General features: G+C 42.9%; 1 protein-coding gene across 1 annotated transcript in view; it reads left to right on the forward strand.

Moving 5' to 3' along the window:
* The window catches only part of LOC147733204 (intestinal mucin-like protein), a 203,123-nt gene that overhangs the window by 58,979 nt on the left and 122,100 nt on the right, over positions 1-22,044 (forward strand). Inside the window, exon 5 of the mRNA XM_086956021.1 lies at positions 16,703-16,734. Coding sequence (XP_086812147.1) covers positions 16,703-16,734 — 32 coding nt within the window. The remainder of the gene's footprint in view (positions 1-16,702; positions 16,735-22,044) is intronic.

Below are 22,044 nucleotides of genomic sequence, written 5' to 3' on the forward strand. Positions count from 1 at the left end.
ACAGTTGTTTAACCCCTTGACTGTTATGCCTTTCCACCTGTTATGCGAAGCCCTTTTTTGACTATTTGAGGTAGCCCTTTCCTTTTCCCCTGGGTGTACCTCTTCCACCTCAGTCCCTCTTCCAGCCTAGGACTTACCTGAAGGAAATGCCTTTGAGCTCGACTGTTTATTGTGATGTCTTCATTCCGCTCTGACATCATAATCGTGCCAGGGGAGGGGTCAGACTGGGAGTGGGAGGGCTTTCTTGCCGCCACTCCCCATTGTTGGGTACTCGTACATGCTGGAGCTATTCGCAGCACCTGAGCGCCAGTGCCATGCACAGCTCCAGCATGTCCACAGCACCGAAGGGATCAAGATAAATGAGTAACAACAGTGATTTTATTGTAAATAATATTGATAGTAGTTCACTTCTGATACTGTGAGACTGTGAAATAAACGTTACTGAGGTCTTTGCAAGGGGTAGTTGTCTTCAGAGTGTCACAGTCACTCCTGCTATGTTCACTCTATGTTAGATCTGCACACCCTTTTTCTAACCACATCTTGTCCATCTGTGTATCTTACACCTAACCTCTTTCCTCTTTAGCACCTTCTTTTCACTATCTCTTAAATGCACTTCCTCACATTTCCTTCCCTCACCACATACCCAAATACACAAGGCCCTCACTTCTCCACTGCAGCTTCTTTTACTTTCACTGCTTCTTTTACTTTCACTGTGTCAATATGTTCACAACGGTTTTCCTTCTTAACACACATATTTACAGAATCACAATTGCAACTGGAATACCTGATTAGTGCTCTGTGCACTCTGCAGAGAGGCCAAGGATTGGAGAACCTTGTATTCTGAACTTTCCGATGCACTTACAAGCCCTGTGAGAAAATCACATTGCTTTAAGACTGAGCTCCAGATCTCTTAACCATAGTGGGTCAGTTCAAAATAGGCAACTATGGGCCAGATGTATCTCGTTCGCAAATGCACAGATTTGCAGAATCACCCCGTTTGCGAACGGGATAAAGCCTTTTGGGATGTATCATCCCAAAAGGCATTCGCAAAATAGGGAATCGCAAATTTTGCCTTTACCTATTTTGTTAATGTATTTAAGGAATCACAGTTTGCAATTCCTTAAATGCGATGCAGGAAGCAAAAAAAATCGCAACCTGGCTTTAAGAAATGGTAAATTACCACCAACTCCAAGATTGTGGTAATTTGCGAATTCCAAGAAAAAAGCACGTTTTTGCATTCTCTAGGTGCCAAGTGGAGTACAAATATACCCTTAGGGCATGTTTGTGGGCCACATGTGCACACATGCATATTTTGGGGTGGGGGGGGGCAACAGGATGTCCATTTGGCACCCTTGCACCCTTGAAATTGCATGCACAATTTGCGAGTACCTACTCGCAAATTGTGCATTCAATCCCCATTCATTCCTATGATGCTCTAGGCCCATAGGAATCAATGGGAAGCCATTCCTTATTTGTGACTCGCATTTTGCGACTCGCAAATACGAAATATCTAGGAATTACAATTATTATTGGCAAAACGACATACATTGCATTTTTGATTTCATAATAGCGAATCAGTAAAATTCACTATTATGGAATCACAAATTCCAATATTGATATATATGGCCCTAAACAAGAAAATTATGCTACGCTAAAAATACAGAAACACTCAAAATCCTGGGAACAGCTCACTTAATCTTGCATTCCATAGAGTTTTAAACGTGTGATATATATTTAGAAGCTAAATCACAGACATGGATTACTTTAACATCTTTTACAATTATTGTTGAAGAAATGTATCAATGATTTAAGGACATTGTAGGCACCAACATGAACACAGGGCCTGATAAGAACTTGTTTCAAAGTTCATTTTTATTAACTATCGGCTCTGAAACCCAGCGGGCCCAGCCCACCAAAAGCCCTGAAACCACCTCTGCCAAACACACACATTCATCCAAGATGCAAACACTCTTCCACGTTCAGAAGAGACATGACCCAAAGAGCCATCAACAGGTTTGTAAGACCAAGCCCTTCAGCAAAGGCTTGGGTCTGTTGTCATGTCTTCCTGTTATTTTTTTCTTGCTGATGAATGCTGTGAGGTAATTATTATACTTTAGTCTATGGTTAAACTCTATGAGTACGAGTGCAAAATGAGGTTTTATTATTTATTTTCTGTTATCATTCACCATTGAGCTATTGAAATAATGAATTTCATGCATCGAAACATCTATCTAAAAATAGATCACGGACCTGATTCACAAACTGTACTTTGTAGAGCATTTTTACTACAAAACATACTACAAAATGTAAGTTTAACCTATCCACATGTGTGTGTGGAGTTCTTTGGCCAGAATACAGAGTTTCCGCACAGGTAAGAATAGGATTTGGTAGCAAATATGGGAGGGACACAGGGGAATGGGCAAGAAAAGGAACACACTTATTCCTAAAGGGGGTGAGATGAGGGAGGAGTAACAGGGTTTAGGGAGAGTCAGGCAGGAGTTTAGGATGGGATGTCACCCACCTACACAAGAGTAAGCCAATTGCTAAACTCTGGTGTTGGAGAGATGTAACTTACACTTTTGTAATAAGTTAACTCTTGGAGTTTTTTAATACTGAAAGTACTACATTTACTCCAAAGTGTAAACTTACTCAAAAGTGTAAGTAACATTTGTGAATCAGGCACTCAGAATTCAGGTTAGAAGTATCCAGAATTGAGTATGTGTAAATTCTGTTCTAAGTTCTGATTTAGAAACATTCATTTGCTAGTGTTATAAATGAAATGGGGGTTCTGGTTGGCTTGGTTGTGCACCTAACCCAGGCAGAACCCACCACGCTAGTCAGGGCAAATACATTACACACCAAAGATAACCCACCAGTTCAGGGGTTCTACCCTGCAACTGGTCTTCCAGCCCAGGGTCTGTACCCTTGGGTTAAATAGGGGTCAGAAGTGTGTCATTTCTCCCTCTCCGGCCCCTCATTCCTAGGAGGAGTGGTACGACCACAGGGCAAAAATGTAGGGACTGTGGTATCACCTACCCCATCCTCCAGGTCAAAAGTGGTACCCTGAACCCGGTTCTCCAACCCTGGGTCTGTGCCCTTCGGGAGAACAGAAGTTAGTAGAGAGGCCTCTCGCTCCCTCAAACTCATCCATCTGGGCTGCTGTGCCCTCCTCTCCACAGTGGTACTGCCAGACACCTGTCTGCATTCTCTTGACACTATGGGGTCCTTCTCAGTGGATGGTCTCCTGGTACAGACTAGGCTTCCTTCCTGGGACCCCCTTGGGTACTCCCCAGGAGCTGGTACTGTGAATAGGGCACCCTAGGACTTCAACCACCGCCACATCTCACTCTATGCATAGAAGGAGCCTGGGACCATGTAGCCACCCACTACTTTGGGAACTGTCTGGACTACTATGAACATCCAGTGTCCTCGGTTGGGAGGCACCTGAGCCACTCCCTTTAGGTTCACTCTCAAAAGCCTAACCAGTCCCTCTGGCCATACTCCAGAGGTCTGCCTTCTTTGCAAGGTCCCTGGGTTCAGAGAACTTACATTTTAACAGGTGTTGACGTAGCACTGGAAAACAACAACAGAACATGCGTTTTCTGACAATCACATTGTACGGACCTTCAAAAGTGTTTACTGTTCTACCCTTCACCCATCCATTCAATGCTTTCCAAAAAACCCTCCACAAATTCCTCCCAAGACTAGTGAGACAGCTTTCGGCTGCCCCTGAACCTCAACTTATACTGTTCAGGGGAGAGGTCATACCTTCGTATCAGAGTCTCTTTCATGGGGGTGTGCCTCTATCTGTCACCCCCTTCTGGGGCCAGTAGGGCAACCCTCCCATCCTGAGGAACATAATACTCCAGGCCAATTTTCCAGTCTGCCTCAGGGATCCTGCACACTACCAGTGCTTTCTCAGACTCCTGAAACCACTCATCTATGTACTCCCCCACCTTGAAGCTACGTACCAAGCCTGTGGGGATGTGGGTGTTTTTTTGTATTTCTAAAATAGGGGTCCTCTGGGAGTGCTTAGATTCTAGCTTCACAATGTTGACAGGCACCCTTTCATTCAGTCCACAACCTTTACACATTTAAGTAAAAGGGAACACTGTTAACACCAACAGTTCATGTATTGGCACAGAAACCTACAACTGATGCATTGATATGCTGACTTTATTGAAAATGCGTACAAGATTAAAAACATATCATATATAGAGAAAAGTGGAACGTTTCTTCTCCATCAAGAACACATCACACAATAAAATTGATAACTTTACAAAAAATTCATTAAAAACACACCATGAGAGATAACAAAGACATTAGATTTTGTCATTAGGTACCATAACCAATACCAAAATGCTACACACAATCACCATAATGTATCAAACTTCATCAGCATTTCGGGTAGATTGAGAGCAGAAAAGAAAAGAAAACTGAGAGAACTGTGGTATATTTGTAAACTAAACACTGTCCAGAATGGCCTGAACTCTAGAGAGGACTTGATGTCCATTATCTTACAATATTGCCTTTCCAGTATCAGACAGAGGGATTATAATCTCTGAGTATAGCTAGTGACTGCAACTCTATTCACAACAGATGTCAAGATGACTAAAAACTAGATCTTGGTACTGTATAACCATCGGTCTGTAAAAACGAGCGTTGTGTGTTTCTTACTTGAGTTATGTCTCGGTATCAATGTAGCTAATTATGGGCATCGTACTGTGAGATAAACTTATTTTTTTCAATTTTTATTTTTACTTGCATGTGTAATAGTTGTGGGGTGAATGAAAGGGTGTCTGTGAAGAAATATTGTGAAGCTGGAATCTAATCATTCCCAGAGGACGCTTATTTTAGAATTCATACTAAACCCTAGTCCTTTGAGTTCCAAAGGGTTCCTCACTTTTTTTAAGAGGTGGTATTTTTAACACTGTACTCAATATTGCTGCTACCACTGGACCTCCACCTGCTGGACCTCCACCACTGGACCACCACCACTGGACCACCACGTGCAATGCTGGTGAGTCTAGAACTGTAAAACTATGCTTATGGGCCAACCTCTCCTCAAGAGCTAGTTTCTCTCTGGTGAAGACCCATTCAGCGTCCACCATTCTCTCCAGAGCCTTCTCTCCTACACAGCCAGATGGGCCAGCCGTAACGTCAGGCCTCTCCCAGCCTGTCTATCCTTGAATTCCTTAGGAGATAGGGAATGGGAGGTGACACTACCCTCGGCACTAGACCCAGGAAAGGATTCCCTTTGCTCTACTAGCATTTAAGCCTGGGCGGAGTTCGCTGAGTTCTGCCGCAAAGTGACATAAAACCTCTGCTGCGCTACATGGAATTCCGCATGCAGCGGAGTGCATTAAGGTCATAGGGTTGCTGTGATTTTCAGTACCAGGTAATTGTCCCATGCTGGAAAATCATAGGAACGGCACCATGCACAGCAGAAAAGAGCGCTGCTTTCTTTCTGCTGCTCAGGTAGATTTTCCTTCCGCGCAGCAGCATACTCAATGCGAATTGAAGGTTTCTGAACACGAGCAGTTGCGAGCATACTCAACAACTCACAATGAGAAACCCGACCGGCTGCGTTGAGAAATCTCGCCGGTAGGCTGATTTCCCTTGCTTGTGCTTTCTCCAACTAGACATTGGCAAGCGCGGGTTAGGAAAAATCTCACCAGGAGGTGTATTTTCCTTGCTGGCGGTCACCAACTTGACATTGAAGTGCACGAGCGGTGGAGCATAGTTTTTTCACCACCCAGGCTTATGGACATCCCTGCTCGGTCATGTTCTCCCTCCTCCTTCAGGGCTACTTCCTTCATAGTGTGCTGATTGGGAACCTTCCCACTCAGAGACCTCACTGACATTGGGGTCTCCTCCTCAGACTCCTCCCCAGAGTCATCCCCCCCTGATTCTCTGCTGCTTTTAAACACTATGCTTCCTCATAAACACATCGGGCTTCCTGCAGGTTCCGCTCTGTAGACCTCTTTTTCACAGGCAACCCTCTCTCCTTGGAGAAGTTCTTGAACTCTCTCCTTTAGTAAGAGCCTATGGAGTCGAGATCCAAGGTAGGACCCATTCTGGAAAGGTACAAAAGCACAAGTTCAACAACAACATTCCCAGGTATAAGAAGACGAGGCAGAAGTAAACAAAAACATGATCAATGAGAGAACAGGAGAAACACATAATGGTCTAAGTGCAGAGTTGTACTGCAATAATAGGTTACTGTGGTATCACTCAAATGCAAGTCCTATATCACTGCTGCTACCAATGTAAGACAATTGTGTTTCTGGGTGGCTAAGGTATGCGTCTAAGTCAGACAGAACCCACCTCTCCAATCAGTGGAAGCTACACAACCAAGATAACCTGTGCTCACCCACTGGTAGCTTGGCGCAGAGCAGTCAGGTTTATCCCCAGAGGCAAGGTGTAAAGGGTTTGCGCAACACACCCACTCTCATAACACAATAAATCCACCATAAAAAGGACTCCACACAGGATTATATAAAATATATTCTATATTATATATAACACATAGACCAAATTAACAGAATCATGAAAACTATGCATACTATGCCAGTTCTGAGTCAGTTCTCACGTTCTAATATCAGGGCAAGAAATGCGCAGGTTATGAATGAACACATGAATCAACAATACTCTGCATGTTATACAATCCTGAAAGAATACATGTTATCCTAACAATATAAGGATTAAAACAACAACTATTAGGACCCCAGGGCATAAACTGCAAAAGTTTGGTTATGGAAGGAACACACAGAAATCACCATACTCCACTGAAACATATAAAGCACTGAAAGTTACCATACAAAACAGAGATCACAGCTCTCCTGCCCTCTCATTAAGCTTTATGCGGTTATTAGGAATGGCAAAGTTGGACACAGAAATGCCAGTGCACCTACTACCAGCAATATGGTAATTAAACATAACTGAAGGGCTCTGAGGCACCCACGTGCCAATCGCACGCAATATGGTAGTTGAAGGGATTTCCTTCAGGGGGCCTTCGTCGAAGTCACACCCTGTATGGCGATGATAAAATGAATGCCTCAAGATACGTGCAGGCAAAGGGAAGCAACTCTTTGGGCCACGTGGGACACATTACTAGGTACCCACACACAGCTCTTAACAGCAGCTGCTGTGTGGCTGCACGGTGCAGCTACCAAGCCCAGTAACTTTTTCGCCATTACCAAGGTCTCTTCTGACCAGAGCTAAACATCCTCTGCAGCAAGGAGGGGCTCTGGTGCAGTCCTAGTGGTGTCTTTGTTGGGCAGACAGATTCTTCTGGCAGGCACCAACACCAGAACTTGGCAATCTGAAGCACTATCGGCATCACACAGTGGTGGGACTTGAGATGCTGGTGCATGGAACATGAGCCTTCTGAGTACTTGTAGTTCCCGCTATATAAACATTAACACTTTTGAAGTGCAGAGTGACTACTTCTCTAGATGTTGTGTACAGAAAGTGAACTATACGTTAATCATAGCATTTCTTCTTGAATGCTGCTAGTTTGTGACCTGTTTAGTTGTTTATTTAGTTGTTTGCAGTTTAAATTTAAAAAATCTATCAGCTTCTCAGCATTGTTTCTTGAAGTCTGTTATGAAGCTCTGTGATTATACTGAATAAGCAGCTACCATGTTGTTTTTATATGACATACCTTTATTAATGTAATTACTGCACTTATACAATGCTTTATTAACCTTCTTGCTTCTCAAATTTGCTTGAAAATGCACCATTGACCCACTCTTTTTTCAAAATGTTCTCGTGGGGAGAACCCCCTCCGAACACTCCTTTAATTGTTTGGGCTCGCTCGCTGCGCTTGCACGCCACGGTGCTCTCTCACGGAACATTTATGCCCCACCACTTTCAAATGGCACCAGCCTCCATTGATTCACTCAAGTTTTTATGGAATTGCTGGTTTGGGTTTGTCTTTCAAAGTTTCATGTTATTGTCCATTAATGTCAATTCTAATTAGACCCTTCATAGGTATTCTTCAGCCATAGGTAGTTCCTGATACAATAGGACCACTCTTTTGCATTGTTCTGATTGCTGCAGTTCCTGATACAATAGGATTTCTCCTTGGCATTGTTCAGATTGCTGCCTCAGTTAAATTATCTGCTTTTGACATTATTGTTACAAATGGCGTAGCTTATATGTTAAGAGGGTTTCCTACTTTCTCATTAGAACGTTGATAAAGACAATATAGAGGCATTTCATTTAAATGTTGAAGGTTTCAAATCAAAATATGCCAGATTTTTGGGCGGTGGGGCAAAGTGGTAGGTCGTGGTTTGGGCTGCCAGGGGGCCTTCTCCATGTGTTTGCAGGAGGGCCCCCTCAAGTTTTGTTACAGGATGAAGCACAACCAGTCCTTCAGGACTCCTCTCAAGTAATACAAAGCAGGTCCAGTCCTCTTCTGATCCTCAGCAGTTCGAGAAAGTGGTCTGAAATAGGTGCTTGAAGGTGCCACATGTATGCCTGGCACTAGCTAGTGGCAGGGTGATTTTTTGGTCCCACCCTAACTGAGGTACAAATTTCCAGATCCATTCATACCCACATTTTCAGTTGTTTCTGTTTACCTTACCACAAACAGGCCCAACATGCCTTGTGTAAGGGCTTTTTCAAAGTACTGAATGTCTTCGGCCACACTAAACTTGTACTGTGTTATTCTTAGCTTCACCCCCCCCCCCCACATCTAAAACTAAAATCCAGTGTTAAGTAGGCACTGTACCCACGACAAGCCCAGGGACAGAAATCTTTCAGCAACCAAGAATAGTCTTAACATCCTGTTATCTCCCTTTCAAGTGCCCCCCATAGGTTACATGTAGTTCAACAGACCTGTCAAGCAGATTAAGCACTGTGCTTTAAAAAGGAGGCAGACAGCCCCCACCCTGCATATTCTATTGACCCGAGAGGACTAATATCTGCCTATTCAGGTCAGCCTTTCATTTGCACATAGAAGGCATTCCACACTTCATTCACCCCTATTGAGGCTTGGGCACAGGCTGCGAGTTGGCAGAGGCTTATGCTAATTTGCTTTCTGACAGTTCAAGTAGGTAAAGAGTAACTTTCTAAAAATATTTATCCTTAATCTTTGGTAAATATCTGACTTCACCATTGAATTTGATTTTAATAACTATTAAACCCAGTTGTTCAATTATTTTTCTAACTGGTCCATAACCCGAGTTAACAGTATCAATCAATCAGTTAATCAATCAATCAATCAGCATTTATAAAATGCAGCACTATCACCACTAGGGTTATCTGGGCACTGCGGGTGCTATGTATCTGTCGAAGAGCCAGGTCTTGAGTTTCTTCCTGAAGAGCTCCATGGAGGTTGCTGTTGGGAGGTCAAGAGGCAAGCTCTTCCACATTTCGGCAATAATGTAGTAGAAGAACCACCCCGTTGCAGATGTGATGGATAAGGCGGGTGTGTGCAAATGCAAGGGAGGCACAGTTCAGATGTCTTGTCAATGGTTGATGTAGGCTGGACCTTGATCGATCGTGTAGAGCTTTTTAGGCGCGCATGATGATCTTGAACTGTCATCTTTTCTGGATGGGGAGCCAGTGGAGATTTCTGAGGGTGGGGGTGATGTGGGTCCATTTGTGGAGATCCAGGATGAGCCTGGCTGTAGCATTCTGTATGGTGTGGAGTCATCTGAGGAGCTGGGGGGAGTTTCCAGCATGGAGAGCATTGCCGTAGGCTAGGCAGCTGGAGACATGGGGCTGTGTGACAGTCTTTCTGGTGTTTGGCATCCATTTGAAGATTCTGTGGGGCATGCGAAGGATGTGGAAGCAGGAAGGGCGACGGTCTTAACTTGTTGTTTCATGGTTAGTTCGCTGCTGAGGATGATGGCTAGGTTGTGTTTGTGGTCTGTTGGTGTGGGTGTTGGTCTGAGTTCTGCTGGCCACCAGCTGTGGTCACATACAGAGGTGTTCAATCGATAAATCAGTACTTCTGTGTTGTCGGAGTTGAGTTTGAGGCAGTTGTTTCTCATCCAGTTGTCAACATTGGTCATGGCACTGTAGAAGTCGGTTCTGGCATTGGAGGGGATCCTCATGAGGATTAGGTGAGTGTCATCTGTGTTCGAGATTATGCTGAAGTCTTGGGGTCAGATGACGTCTGCGAGGGGGGTCATGTAGGTGTTAAGCAGGATGGGGCTGAGGGATGATCCTTGGGGTACTCAGCATATGATGTCCTTGGGGTCGTAGGTGAAGGTGGGCAACCGGATACTCTGTGTGCATCCTATTGTGGGCAGTTTTTTGTATCCCATGATGAAGAGTATGTCGATGGGGGTGTGAAGGGAGATGGTGTCAAATGCAGCAGAGAGGCAAGGGAGGATCTGGGCTACAGTTTCTCTACAGTCAAGGAGAGTTCTGATGTCATCTGTGGCGGTGATCAGCATGGTCTCAGTGCAGTTGTTTGAATAAATCGTGATTGAGAAGTATTGAGAAGGGGGTTTTGTTTCAGGTAGTCGGTGAGCTATAGGTTTATGGCTTCTCAAGTGCTTCGGCCGGGTAATCGAGCAAGGAGATCAAAAAGGTGACTATCATTTTAATCTGCACTCTGGCAAAAGGGGAGGTTTTCACCTGTCAAAAGGGGTTATTTTAACAGGTGCGCTGCTGATTTGAACTGCAGCAGTTAGGCTACAATGATAGGCCTGAAGGCATATTTTCCATGTCACACTAGTGGATGGTACAATACCTGGTACAGTTCACAGGTAATATTTAACTACTAGCCTTTGGGTGTACTTTATACAACATATAATAGGGACTTACAGGCAAGTTTACATGTGCCAATCATGGCTATGGCAATTTAAGTATGGTTAAAGTGTGAGCAGAAAGCTGATGTTCCACCTGATTCTGCCATTTGTGTGAGGATGTTATCCTCCAAACTCTAAATCGGGACCTAAGTTTTAATTTCTCAAAAAGTAGGATTTTGAATAATGGATGCCTATGTTTATGTCAGAGGAATTTATTATAGGTAGCAAAAGACTTAATAGTGTAAACACTTTTGAGTGAGTCCCCAGCACGTCTACATCCTCTCAACATTGTCTTGACCCGAGTCGTTGTTCGTATACCACTTTCTTAGTATATGGTTTGGTCCCCCCGTGGGGTCCACTGTGTATTGCGTGTTAAAGTATTGTGTGCATTGTGCCTAAAGGCTGCTCTCCACATTTACCACATGGAGAGCTTTCTAAGGTTGTCTAAGACCTCTTTAAATCACCTTAAGGGTTGTCTGGACTGGTGTAAGGTGCCAACTTACATAAGAGGGCTTCATATACCAGGCCAGCTTCTCACATTGGTGGCAGCGTGGGATTAAAGCCTGCCTTGTTTTACGAGATAAATCTTTGTGTTGATTAATCGAAAAACCATCACTAATACTTGGCACATATAATACAAGCTTAGAATAGTAAGTTCAACTGAACTTAGGGTTGGGTAAGTCAAGGGTCTAACACACCCTTTCTCCAACCTCAGAGAGTTTTGTTTTCACTAGGTTAGGTAGGTACAGCACCACACCACACTTGGTATGTCTTCCAAAGGAGATGCCAGTGGCTCTCTGATGGCTAGATACGGTCAACTTTTGTTACAAGAACTGAAAGCACTGTGTGCCTCTAGACACCCAATGTCTCCAGAGGCCTTACTGTTAGATGCCCTCCAGAAAACTAGTGTGCCAGATGAACAGGAGAAAACGGGTGGACATGGGAACGAAAATAGGCTATGAGGGGAGCCTCTCTTTGACCTTGAATCAAACCCTGATCAGGAGGAGCCAACTGTCTCCCACCTGGATAACATAGCTCTCCCAGAGGATACTGCCGGTGGCCTTGAGGAGGCCCCCTTTGTTCCTCCCAGGAGGTCTAGGTCCTCCACTGCAGAATCCAATGGCTCAGGACGGTCTATGGGGACCTCATATCTAGGAAGAGGGACAACCTTTTGGATAGGAAATATCAACTTTAACTTGAGAAAGCTAGGCTTAGGCTCAGGCAAGAGCAGTTGGTCCTTTACAAAGAGCCCCTTGAAGTCCAGAGAGCTAGGAAGACATTGGGACTGGAGTCCCATGGTGGAAGCAACAAGGTCCCTAGGGTACTTCTTTTGACCATAGGAACCTGAACAAGATAGTCTTTCCCTACCAGGTTGGGGATGACACCCTCAAATGGATAACTGATTTAGAAAGGGCCTGCAAAGTACAGAGGGTCCCTCAAGAGCAGTGGGCAGCTATCTTGTGGCTTTCCTCGGCTGGCAAAGGTAGAGATAAGCTCCTCACTGTTAGAGAACGGGATGCTGATAATTACTTAGTTTTGAACAGTGATCTCATTGATGAGTTTGGCTTACCCACTGAGCAATACAGGATTAAGTTCAGAGACACAGAGAAAGCACAAACACAGGACTGGGTAGGTTTTCTGAATAGTGCCACAAAGGCTCTGGAAGGTTGGCTCCATGGCAGCAAAGTGCATGACTACTTAGGATTGTAAAGTATGGTTATGAGGGAGCAGATACTTAATATTTGTCACAACCAGTTTTTGCACCAGTATCTGGTGGACTCAGATCTGACTTCTCCCCACGAATTGGGAAAGAAGGCAGATACACGGGTCAGAACCAAAGTTAAGCAAAAGAATCAGGGTGGTGGTGGTGACCAGAAGAAATATACTTCCAAAACCCAAGAGGAAGGTGGGGATAAGTCTAAAGAGAAGTCATCTGAGGGTCCCCAAAAGTCTTTCTCTGGGGTTGGGCCCCAAACTCCTTCTTCCCCTGGAAAGAAACCTTATTGCATTGTTTGTAAAAAGCAAGGCCACAAGAAATATGATTCTGATTGACCCAAGGCCAGCAATAAGGAAAATACTCCTCCCACTACCACAGCACCCCATAGTTCTCCAAGTAGTAATCCCCCAGAGAGTAGTAGCACACCCAAAAGTGAAGTTGGGTTCTCGGGGTACTGAGGTTGATACTGGCTTAGCCAGGTCCCCCATACAGGCCACCCTAGTCTGTGACGGTGGCATGGGGTTTGCCACTTTACTGTCAGTGGTGGGACATATCATGCAATGATACAGTGATGAATAACATCTTCATTCTTCATAAATGAAGCGGCCTGCCGAGTCACAAAGTGTTCATTCGGTTTGTTAAACAGAAATTGAGCACTGTTGCCCATATGTGCCAATCTGCTATTTCCAAAGGGCAGAGGCTGGGCACTGTGAGTGATAGCCTGCCAGAAATGAAAGAGCTTGTACTCTTTTTTGGTTCAAACTTTTTAAAAGATAGCAAGTCATGCAGTAGACTATTATCTTCTCTATGTTCAGTCCATTTTCCTTATAGCTCAGACAAAACTGTTTGGCAAAACCTAAAATATATAAATAATACATGCTGGGGTAGCTTAGACATTTTTAACTTGATCTCTTACAAGAACTATATAGTGTACTACAGTTTTATTAATCATCCTCCTCCTTTTTCCTACTCTTCACCTTCACTCTTTCTTTATCCCTCTCCCTTTCTTGTCCCTCACCATTACCTCTCCTCACATCGTCACAAACCGCAAATGCCCATCTATTCTATTTCCTCTGTTGCCATTCTGGGTCCACTGTTTCCTAGGATACCTTCTCCCCAGCAAATATAGATGACCAGAGTTACTGCTTTGTGACACAAGGAAACATAGCGCCAAAGTTGTGCTCCCTTGAGAAAAATGTTCCCTATCTAATAATATATGGCAGATTTTTCTCTCCACCAGTGCAGGTGCACTTTTGTCTGTTGTGCGCCAGTGCACACTATCGAGGAACAGTGCACTGCTGTGTGTACTATCCAAAGCACAAGTTTTGTACTGGAAGGTATTAGATTTGGGCGTCTCTAGTTGGCACAGGTAGGTACTTGTGCAAAAAGGGGCCCTGCACTAGTCAGGTTAAAGGGGATACTCTTCTAAAATAACCCCTGCTCACCCCCTTGGTAGCTTAGCACAAGCAGATAGGCTTATCCCAGACGCAGTGTGTAAAGCATTTGTGACCACATGCTGTAACCCAGTGACAAGACTACGAATGGACACCAAACAGGTTTTACATCAAAAATAAGTATACTTTATATATAGTTACCACAAGACCAGTACACAACAAACATCCACAATACTGTACTTTTAGATGGTAGTTTTAGCTTAGTTAAGTTCAGTTCTTAAGATACAACACTTTGTGTCAATGTACCTTATGATGGGTTGCGCTTCCACAACAAGTAATGTTGCAGCATTGGAAATGCGGCAAAGTTCTGGTGCGAAGAAATAAAGACGACGCTCTCTCCTTGATGTGACACGCTTCCCGGTGATGCGGTTGTATCTTCTGCGATGTCGATCCTCTTCTCCGGCGATGCAAGATACTTTACAAGACACGAGCCACGACCGGCCCTGCGACAAGCTTCCCAGCGATGCGTCGGCATCTGCCGCAACATTGATCCTCTCTACTGGCGATGGGAGTTGCTTTCACAACGATGGGAGCCACAACAGGCCCTGTGACACCCTTCCAAGTGATGGAGCAGCGTCTGCGGCGACGTCTATCCTCTTCTTCGGTGAAGAGTCGCGACAGGCAATGCGACACGCTTCTCAGAGATGCAGTGGCGTCTGATGCACCGTTGATCCTTCTTTCCTGCGACATGCTTCCCGGCGATACGTCGGCATCTGCTGCGACATCCATTCTCTCCTCTGGTGATGCACAGCGCTTCGTGTTGCGAAGCGGCAGTTCCCAAGCCAGGATGGTTTCAATCTTGGGTTGCAGGGGCGCCACCTGACCGCTCCCAACTTGGTGTCCCAAGTAAACCACGGAACCCTGCCCGATCTGGCACTTACTCACCTTGATCGTGAGGCCTGCCTTCCGCAGCGCCAACAACACTTCGCAGAGGTGGCGCAGACGTTCCTGCCAACTTGCACTGAACACTGCGATGCCATCCAGGTAGGCGGCAATGAACTCATCCAGCCCAACCAACACCCAGTTGACCAACCTCGGAAAGGTGGCAGGGGCATTCTTCATCCTGAAGGGCATAACACCGAACTGGAAATGCCCATCTCGTGTGGAGATTAATGCTGACCTCTCCTTTGCCCCATCAGTCAAGGCGATCTGCCAGTACCCAGACGTCAAGTCAAACGTGCTGAGGTACTGTGCAGCCCCTAGCCGATCAATGAGCTCATTAGCTTTGGGGATGGGGTACGGGTCAGTCTTTGTGACTGAATTTAGCCCTCTGTAGTCCATACAGAACAGGAGTTGGGGTGAGGCACCAGGCGTTGCAGCCTTTGGGACCAACCACTGGGCTGGCCCAAGGACTGCTAGAGGACTCAATCCCCCCTAGTGGAAGAATCTCTGAGACCTCCTCTTTGATGCTAGCCCTCACCCTGTCAGCTACCCTGTAAGACGTGTGCTTCACAGGTAAGCTGTCTCCTGTTGTCCACATTATGGACAAACCAATCTGTGACACCAGGAACCAGGGAGAACAGATCCGAAAACTGTCTCAGCAACTGGGGGCAGTCATTCTTTGACTCCTGGGTCAGGGTTGAAGAGAGGTTAACACCATCCACTGACCCATCTTGCTCTGTGGCAGACAGGAGGTCAGGAAGGGGCTCAGTCTCCTCCTCCATTCCAGCATCTGTTGCCAAGAGCAAGCCCACTTCAGACCCCTCTAAGTGGGCATTAAGGCGGTTGACATGCAAGATCCTTAATCTGTTCCTGGGAGACCGCAAGTTCACCAAGTAGGTAACTGGACTTTTGAGCTCCACAACCTCAAATGGTCCGATCCACACATCCTGGAGCACTGGTAACCGAAATACACTCAATGGAATTAGCTTTAGCAAACATCAGGGGTATACGAGCATTGAAAAAGCATGAAAAAAACTGGGGAACGTTTGTAGAACGATGATGCCTTACTCTATTTTGTTTTGGATTTAGGGAAGGAAAGGATATTGATATTTGTCATCTGTTGGATACTATAACTTGTTTGATCGCCAAAGAGAAACTGCCTTTACCCTTTTGCTTTTATTTTCTTTTCTTTTTCTCTTTTTTTTTATTTAACAATACTTCATGACCTACTTGCTTTGGTATATGCTTTATATGAAACAATTTATTTATGTATCATGCTTTAATATATTTATTCCTTGTCAGCCTGTTAACAATAAACAAAATTATTTTTAAAAAAAACTAATATCCCAAAATCAAACCGACACCCCTTTAATTATAACTATAAGACTTACCTGAAATTAAAAAGTAATTAAGCTGGAAAACAAACACAACACCTAAAAAACTAATTCTGCTGGAGATTATAAGACACATCACCCCACTCGAAACAAACTTGTATATTCCTCTTATAGATCTATGCTAACCTTCCAGACACTTTCCTGGTTAAGGTTCTCAAGTGATTGTTCATTCAAAGTGTGCTTTCAGTAGTGGGTCCTCAGAAATTGTATGGATATTGCATTTTATATTTAGTGCTGGTTACATTTTATCACGTTCCGCCTATTTGGTTAGGATTTTTCAAGGCAACCAAAGATCTCTCTTGTTGTTAGCAAAATTGTTTTTATAAGAATTTGATGCAGCTTATCTTTCATCCAGCTCACCAAACATGTTTGAAAATAGCAAAGTATGAAGGACCAGACTGACATCAGAATACACGAACATACCAAATGTTGATCATTAAGAAATATATTACATTTTCTGAAACTCTCTATTGTAATTTCTTTCAGGCTGTAAAGCACCAACAGGGGAAAGAAGAAAGGTAAGAACTAATAACCAGTTATACACCAGTTTTATATGTAAATGATCTGAACTAATTTGCTCAAATAGTCATTATTAACAGAATTATAGCCAGGTAGTACCTAAAGAAATAAAAGAGCAATTGTATTCTCAGGTCAATTTTGTGATACCTCTGCATGTCCTATAGTTCTGTATCCTGATGGCTGCGTTATACATAGCTGCTCCAGCAGTCCGTTCACAACTCTATACAGTGCACCATGGTCTAGAATTGTTTTACACAGTAGGGAAGTGCATTGTAATATGTAGAGCCTGGTAATACATCAAAAGAAGTAAGGCTCAGATATTCTAAGTATTTTAAACATCACAAGATCTCCTATTCAGCCCTTGTAATCATTGAAATGCATTCATTTTCTTATGTACTAATTCCATCTCCTAAAATAAGATTGAAAATGGATATTGATTTGTATCTGGTAGGGGCATGTTGTAGGTGTCCCTTCGAAATACTGAATCATTATGTTATGTCTTAATGTTAGCAACCAAAATGCGGTTGCAAAAAACGAATATTTTGCCAACAGCTTGAAGGGGGGTGGTAAAACATTTGCATAAGGGATTCAGTCCCCTTGCCTTCATCGCTGTGATGGCTTCCAATCCTTGTGAGTGACAATTTGGGAACTACCTCATCAAAAGTCATGAGGTAGTTTTGATTATGGCCCACTATGATGCAGATTTTTTTAAACTGACCTATTAGTACATAGGTCGGTTTTTAAATATCCTTTACTGGTCACAAAAATACAATTCGCAATTTTCTATTACTATTTGGAATTACTTATTTGTACATCAGGCCCATAGTTTGAAAACGTGTCCCTATTTTGCCTATTTTCAGTCTTGTATGGACCTTACTATGAGCATCTAAATACAAAAGAGCATCAGAGTGATGCTGTCATAGTCATAGTCCTTTACAGTTTACTCCCCTTATATTCATACTCATTAGCTAATGATGATTTTAGTAGGTTTATTTAGTGGATTGTTGAGCTTCAAAAAGGGAGATAAAGGCTCTATATTCACCTTGCCAAAGTTTTGAATCTTAAAGCCAGATTTCAAAGTGATCTCTATTAACCCGGTTCAATTATTTATTTAAAATAAATGGCATGATTCCTTTTGACATACATATTTTCCCAGTACAGTTTTCATATTTAATATATACTTCTCATCACACAATGTTTTGTTACTTCCACGTCCCAAAATATTATCACTGAACAAGGAGTGTTTAACTTTGCCTAGGCTATCCTGTTTTAGGTTTAAGCCTATAATAACTGATTAAAATCCACTGAAAAGAAAATAGTCCTTACCAGTGTATACATACCAACATCTGCACAACAACAAACTAAATGCCATTAAGTGTGCGGAAAATAAATGTGAAGAGTACTTTTCATTCCTTCCTGAAGGGGCCAATACAATATAACCTATGTATACAAGTTAGCAGCAAGAAAGACTGAGCTAACATTCTGCTTGAGTTTTCTTATTTAGGGATGTCACTAAAATATTTTTTCTTCTTCCTTTTGTTGTTTTTTCAGTTTTGTGGTCTTTACTGTAAAATGCAGGGTTTAGAATCATGTTTAAGTCTTATTTAATTATTTTATAAACTGTAGAGAATCAGGAAATATCAAAATCATATTTGATATTTGATTATGTTTGATTCTATTACCGATAGGTATAATGACTGGTTTCATAAGAATATTTTGTACCAGCAGATTTCCCCACAGACAGAGAATGGGTGAAACCCTTTGATACATCAGCACCATTTTCTAGCGAGTCAGTATAGCCAGTAGGTGATCTGCCAAACACCCCAGGCTTCAAACATTCAATGCAAGGTGTAGCGGCAGGTATATGTGAAAAGAGTGCTGTAGCCAAGTATCTGGGATAGTGGTAAAAACACACTATTTAACAGAGGGTCTAAGGGCAGGTTTTACGACTCAAGACTGGACACATGCCCCTACAAAACTTATAACAACAAAGGGTGTCCAGGAGTCGCCACTCAATGTTTGTACTCGAGACCTTTCAACCAGTGACTATATGAGTTAGACTGTGTGTGCTCAGATGTGAAGAAACGTTTAACTACTCATATATACGACATGCAACATGGGTAGGAATTTTTCCCATCAGTTGCCGTTCTGTACCACCATTATCACATCATGTGGGTTCTCCTTACCCAGGAGTTAGTATACAAGATCAATCACACTCTAACAGGTGTGAGGAGTAGGAAGACCGATGTAAAATGTTTGTGTGATGGTATCAAAATATGGTGTTTAAACAAAAAGTTGTACACCTGAGGGAAAGCAGTGCAGTGAGTGTAAAGTGATGAGTGAGTAAAATTGGGTGAAACTGAGTAGAAAAGTGATTTATTAGTATCTCTCAGACCCCAAGATTAAAAACAAGTGAAAGGTAGATTTGACAGAATATCTACCGGCAAGAGGTCAACATGTTTCTGCATACCATCGGAAGATTTTCCTTATGCATTCGTCAGGACCTAGATGGTGCTACTGCTTGCAATTTAATAAGTGAAGTTAAAAGGGAAAAATTTCACCTGAAAAGCAGGTGTAGAATCTCCACCACAGTCTACAAAAGTCACATAGGAGACAAAGAAAAGAGAAAAACATTACACATATTAAAGAATGCACTCAATACATCGTGCTATTCTGGTGGTCACGTATTGACATTTAGACAGACGTGATAACACTCACCCAAAACTTGTGGGGATGGCACCTCACCTCACCTGGCAGCAGCTCAGGTAGAATAGGAGCACCGCTCTGTTTTGCAAAACATAATCACAGGGACACTCAACCGATTCCGTAAAAACAAGACAAAACAACTATCATGTGTGTCACCGATAGCGTGAGAGGCAACTTGTAAGTTTTCAAAATGTCATCGGTGCCGTACCGGAAAAGTTATATAAGTATAGGCTTCTATCACTGTAAAGATAAGGGCTCGTAGCGGACAGGGTTGCCTATCTAGATTACGTAACCGCACTCTCACCTCTTTATCACCTCTTGCCGGTAGATATTCTGTCAAATCTACCTTTCACTTGTTTTTAATCTTGGGGTCTGAGAGATACTAATAAATCACTTTTCTACTCAGTTTCACCCAATTTTACTCACTCATCACTTTACACTCACTGCACTGCTTTCCCTCAGGTGTACAACTTTTTGCTTAAACACCATATTTTGATACCATCACACAAACATTTTACATCGGTCTCCCTACTCCTCACACCTGTTAGAGTGTGATTGATCTTGTATACTAACTCCTGGGTAAGGAGAACCCACATGATGTGATAATGGTGGTACAGAACGGCAACTGATGGGAAAAATTCCTACCCATGTTGCATGTCGTATATATGAGTAGTTAAACGTTTCTTCACATCTGAGCACACACAGTCTAACTCATATAGTCACTGGTTGAAAGGTCTCGAGTACAAACATTGAGTGGCGACTCCTGGACACCCTTTGTTGTTATAGGTAAAAACATGTCACCAGACTGATTGAAAATTTTGAACGCTGCTGCAAAAAGCTTTTACCAATTTCAAAAAAGATTGGAGGTATATCATTTGTATTTGCAGTGATTCAGCTACATTTATGAAAATGTTGTGTGATGACCTGTCAAAATAGTGCTTCCCTGTAACAGGTCCTTGCTAGATGGTTTGCTGAAAGCATCTTTACAATCTTCAGAGTTATTAACGAATGCTATTGACTTTGTAGTCCATTCTAGTGCATTGTTTTGTTATGCCTGGGAACTAAGACACAAATATGTCAAATTTTGGGCATATTTGTGAGTGATTCCAACTGTGTCATTTAGCCAGTGGTTATCAGCCCTAGAGGAGTGAAAGTTATATTATTCATGTTGTAATTTATCACAGACTTTTTGCTTACTGGTGATGCCAAAGGCAAGAAATGTGAGGATCTGTGGTCGCATATTTAAAGTGATGTGAAAGAAAAGTACACTCTACTGAAGTCTTAGATTTTTCAACCGCGCTGAACACCCTTCGCCGGCAAGCTCATGGGGCATTGAAAACTAATGAAAAGAAGACCGCAATAGGTCAATATTTTTGGTATTAATTGAAAATTACCATGCTGCACTTGGGCCAGCTCAAGCCCTGAAGCCCAAACAGTCAGCCTATTTTTGCTGCATTGTTTGTAGGACAGTAGGCATACTTCTGTAGAACTGAACTATTAGTAGTAGGGATCACTGTATGGTCCTGATGAGTAAGCAGTAGGGGACTGCTTACGAAACATGTCGAGTAGGTAGCAAGCTATTGCTCTACCTCACAATCCCCTTTTTAATGTTCCCAGCTAGAGAAGTGAATAAAATATATTTTTTCTACTAAGCCAGGGAATTTTTAATCCTTTTTTGTATTTTTTCTTGCACTCACTTGTTAGGTCCCTACACTTTCACTCACACCCTTACACCTACACATAGCCTCTGTCACAACTTAAGTGCTCCTGCGTAGTTCGTTTGGTCGCAGCACGCCCCGCCCCGTCATAGGGACCGGAAGACTCCTATGATGAAGCATGACACTAAAGGACTTTTTAGTGTGTGAGGGGTATTTTAACAAGCACACTGTGCTCTCATCTTTCTAGACCTAAGAGAGAGCCTAGTATCTCACCGGACCCCATAAGAATAAAACATCATAAAAATTATCACCTCTTCACATTGATAGAATCTCATTGTTTATACGTGACCCTATTAACCCCTTACATTGTGATTGTAGACCAACCACATACAGCAATTACAACAGTCCTGTGCACACATATAATCAATATTACACCACATGTGTTAGTATATAAGAGAGCAACAAAACACAATCCGTTTATGATTTCTTATGTTCCTTTAATGTATGTTGGTACAGAGAACAGCCAGCCGACACGTGTTTCGTCTGAGACGCAATAATCTCCAACTCTTCAGGGCCGGAAATAATATAAAGGAACTCACTCAGCACTAGTACAAATATTACTACGTTGTAACACAGGTTTAAAAAAACAAAATATATGTGACATCACACAGCACGAGTGGAAACCAAAGGGACATTTAGAGAACATAAACACTCTGTGACAGACCTAAGGAGCAGGCCTATGTGACGAAATTAATTGATAAATCACGTTAAAAAACAAACATTGGCAAATTTTGTCGCGTTCTAATCTAGGACCCTGATCGATACTGTGACCTTATGCCCCTATACGGCTATAAATCCATTTATTCCCTATATTGGCATAACCGATCAAATGCAATATTCAGAAACTCGTCTCTGGCCTCACACGAACAGAGCCACATTTCAGAA

The sequence above is a fragment of the Lissotriton vulgaris genome, chromosome 2_1 (assembly GCF_964263255.1).
Source record: "Lissotriton vulgaris chromosome 2_1, aLisVul1.2, whole genome shotgun sequence".
In the NCBI taxonomy this organism is placed as follows: domain Eukaryota; kingdom Metazoa; phylum Chordata; class Amphibia; order Caudata; family Salamandridae; genus Lissotriton; species Lissotriton vulgaris.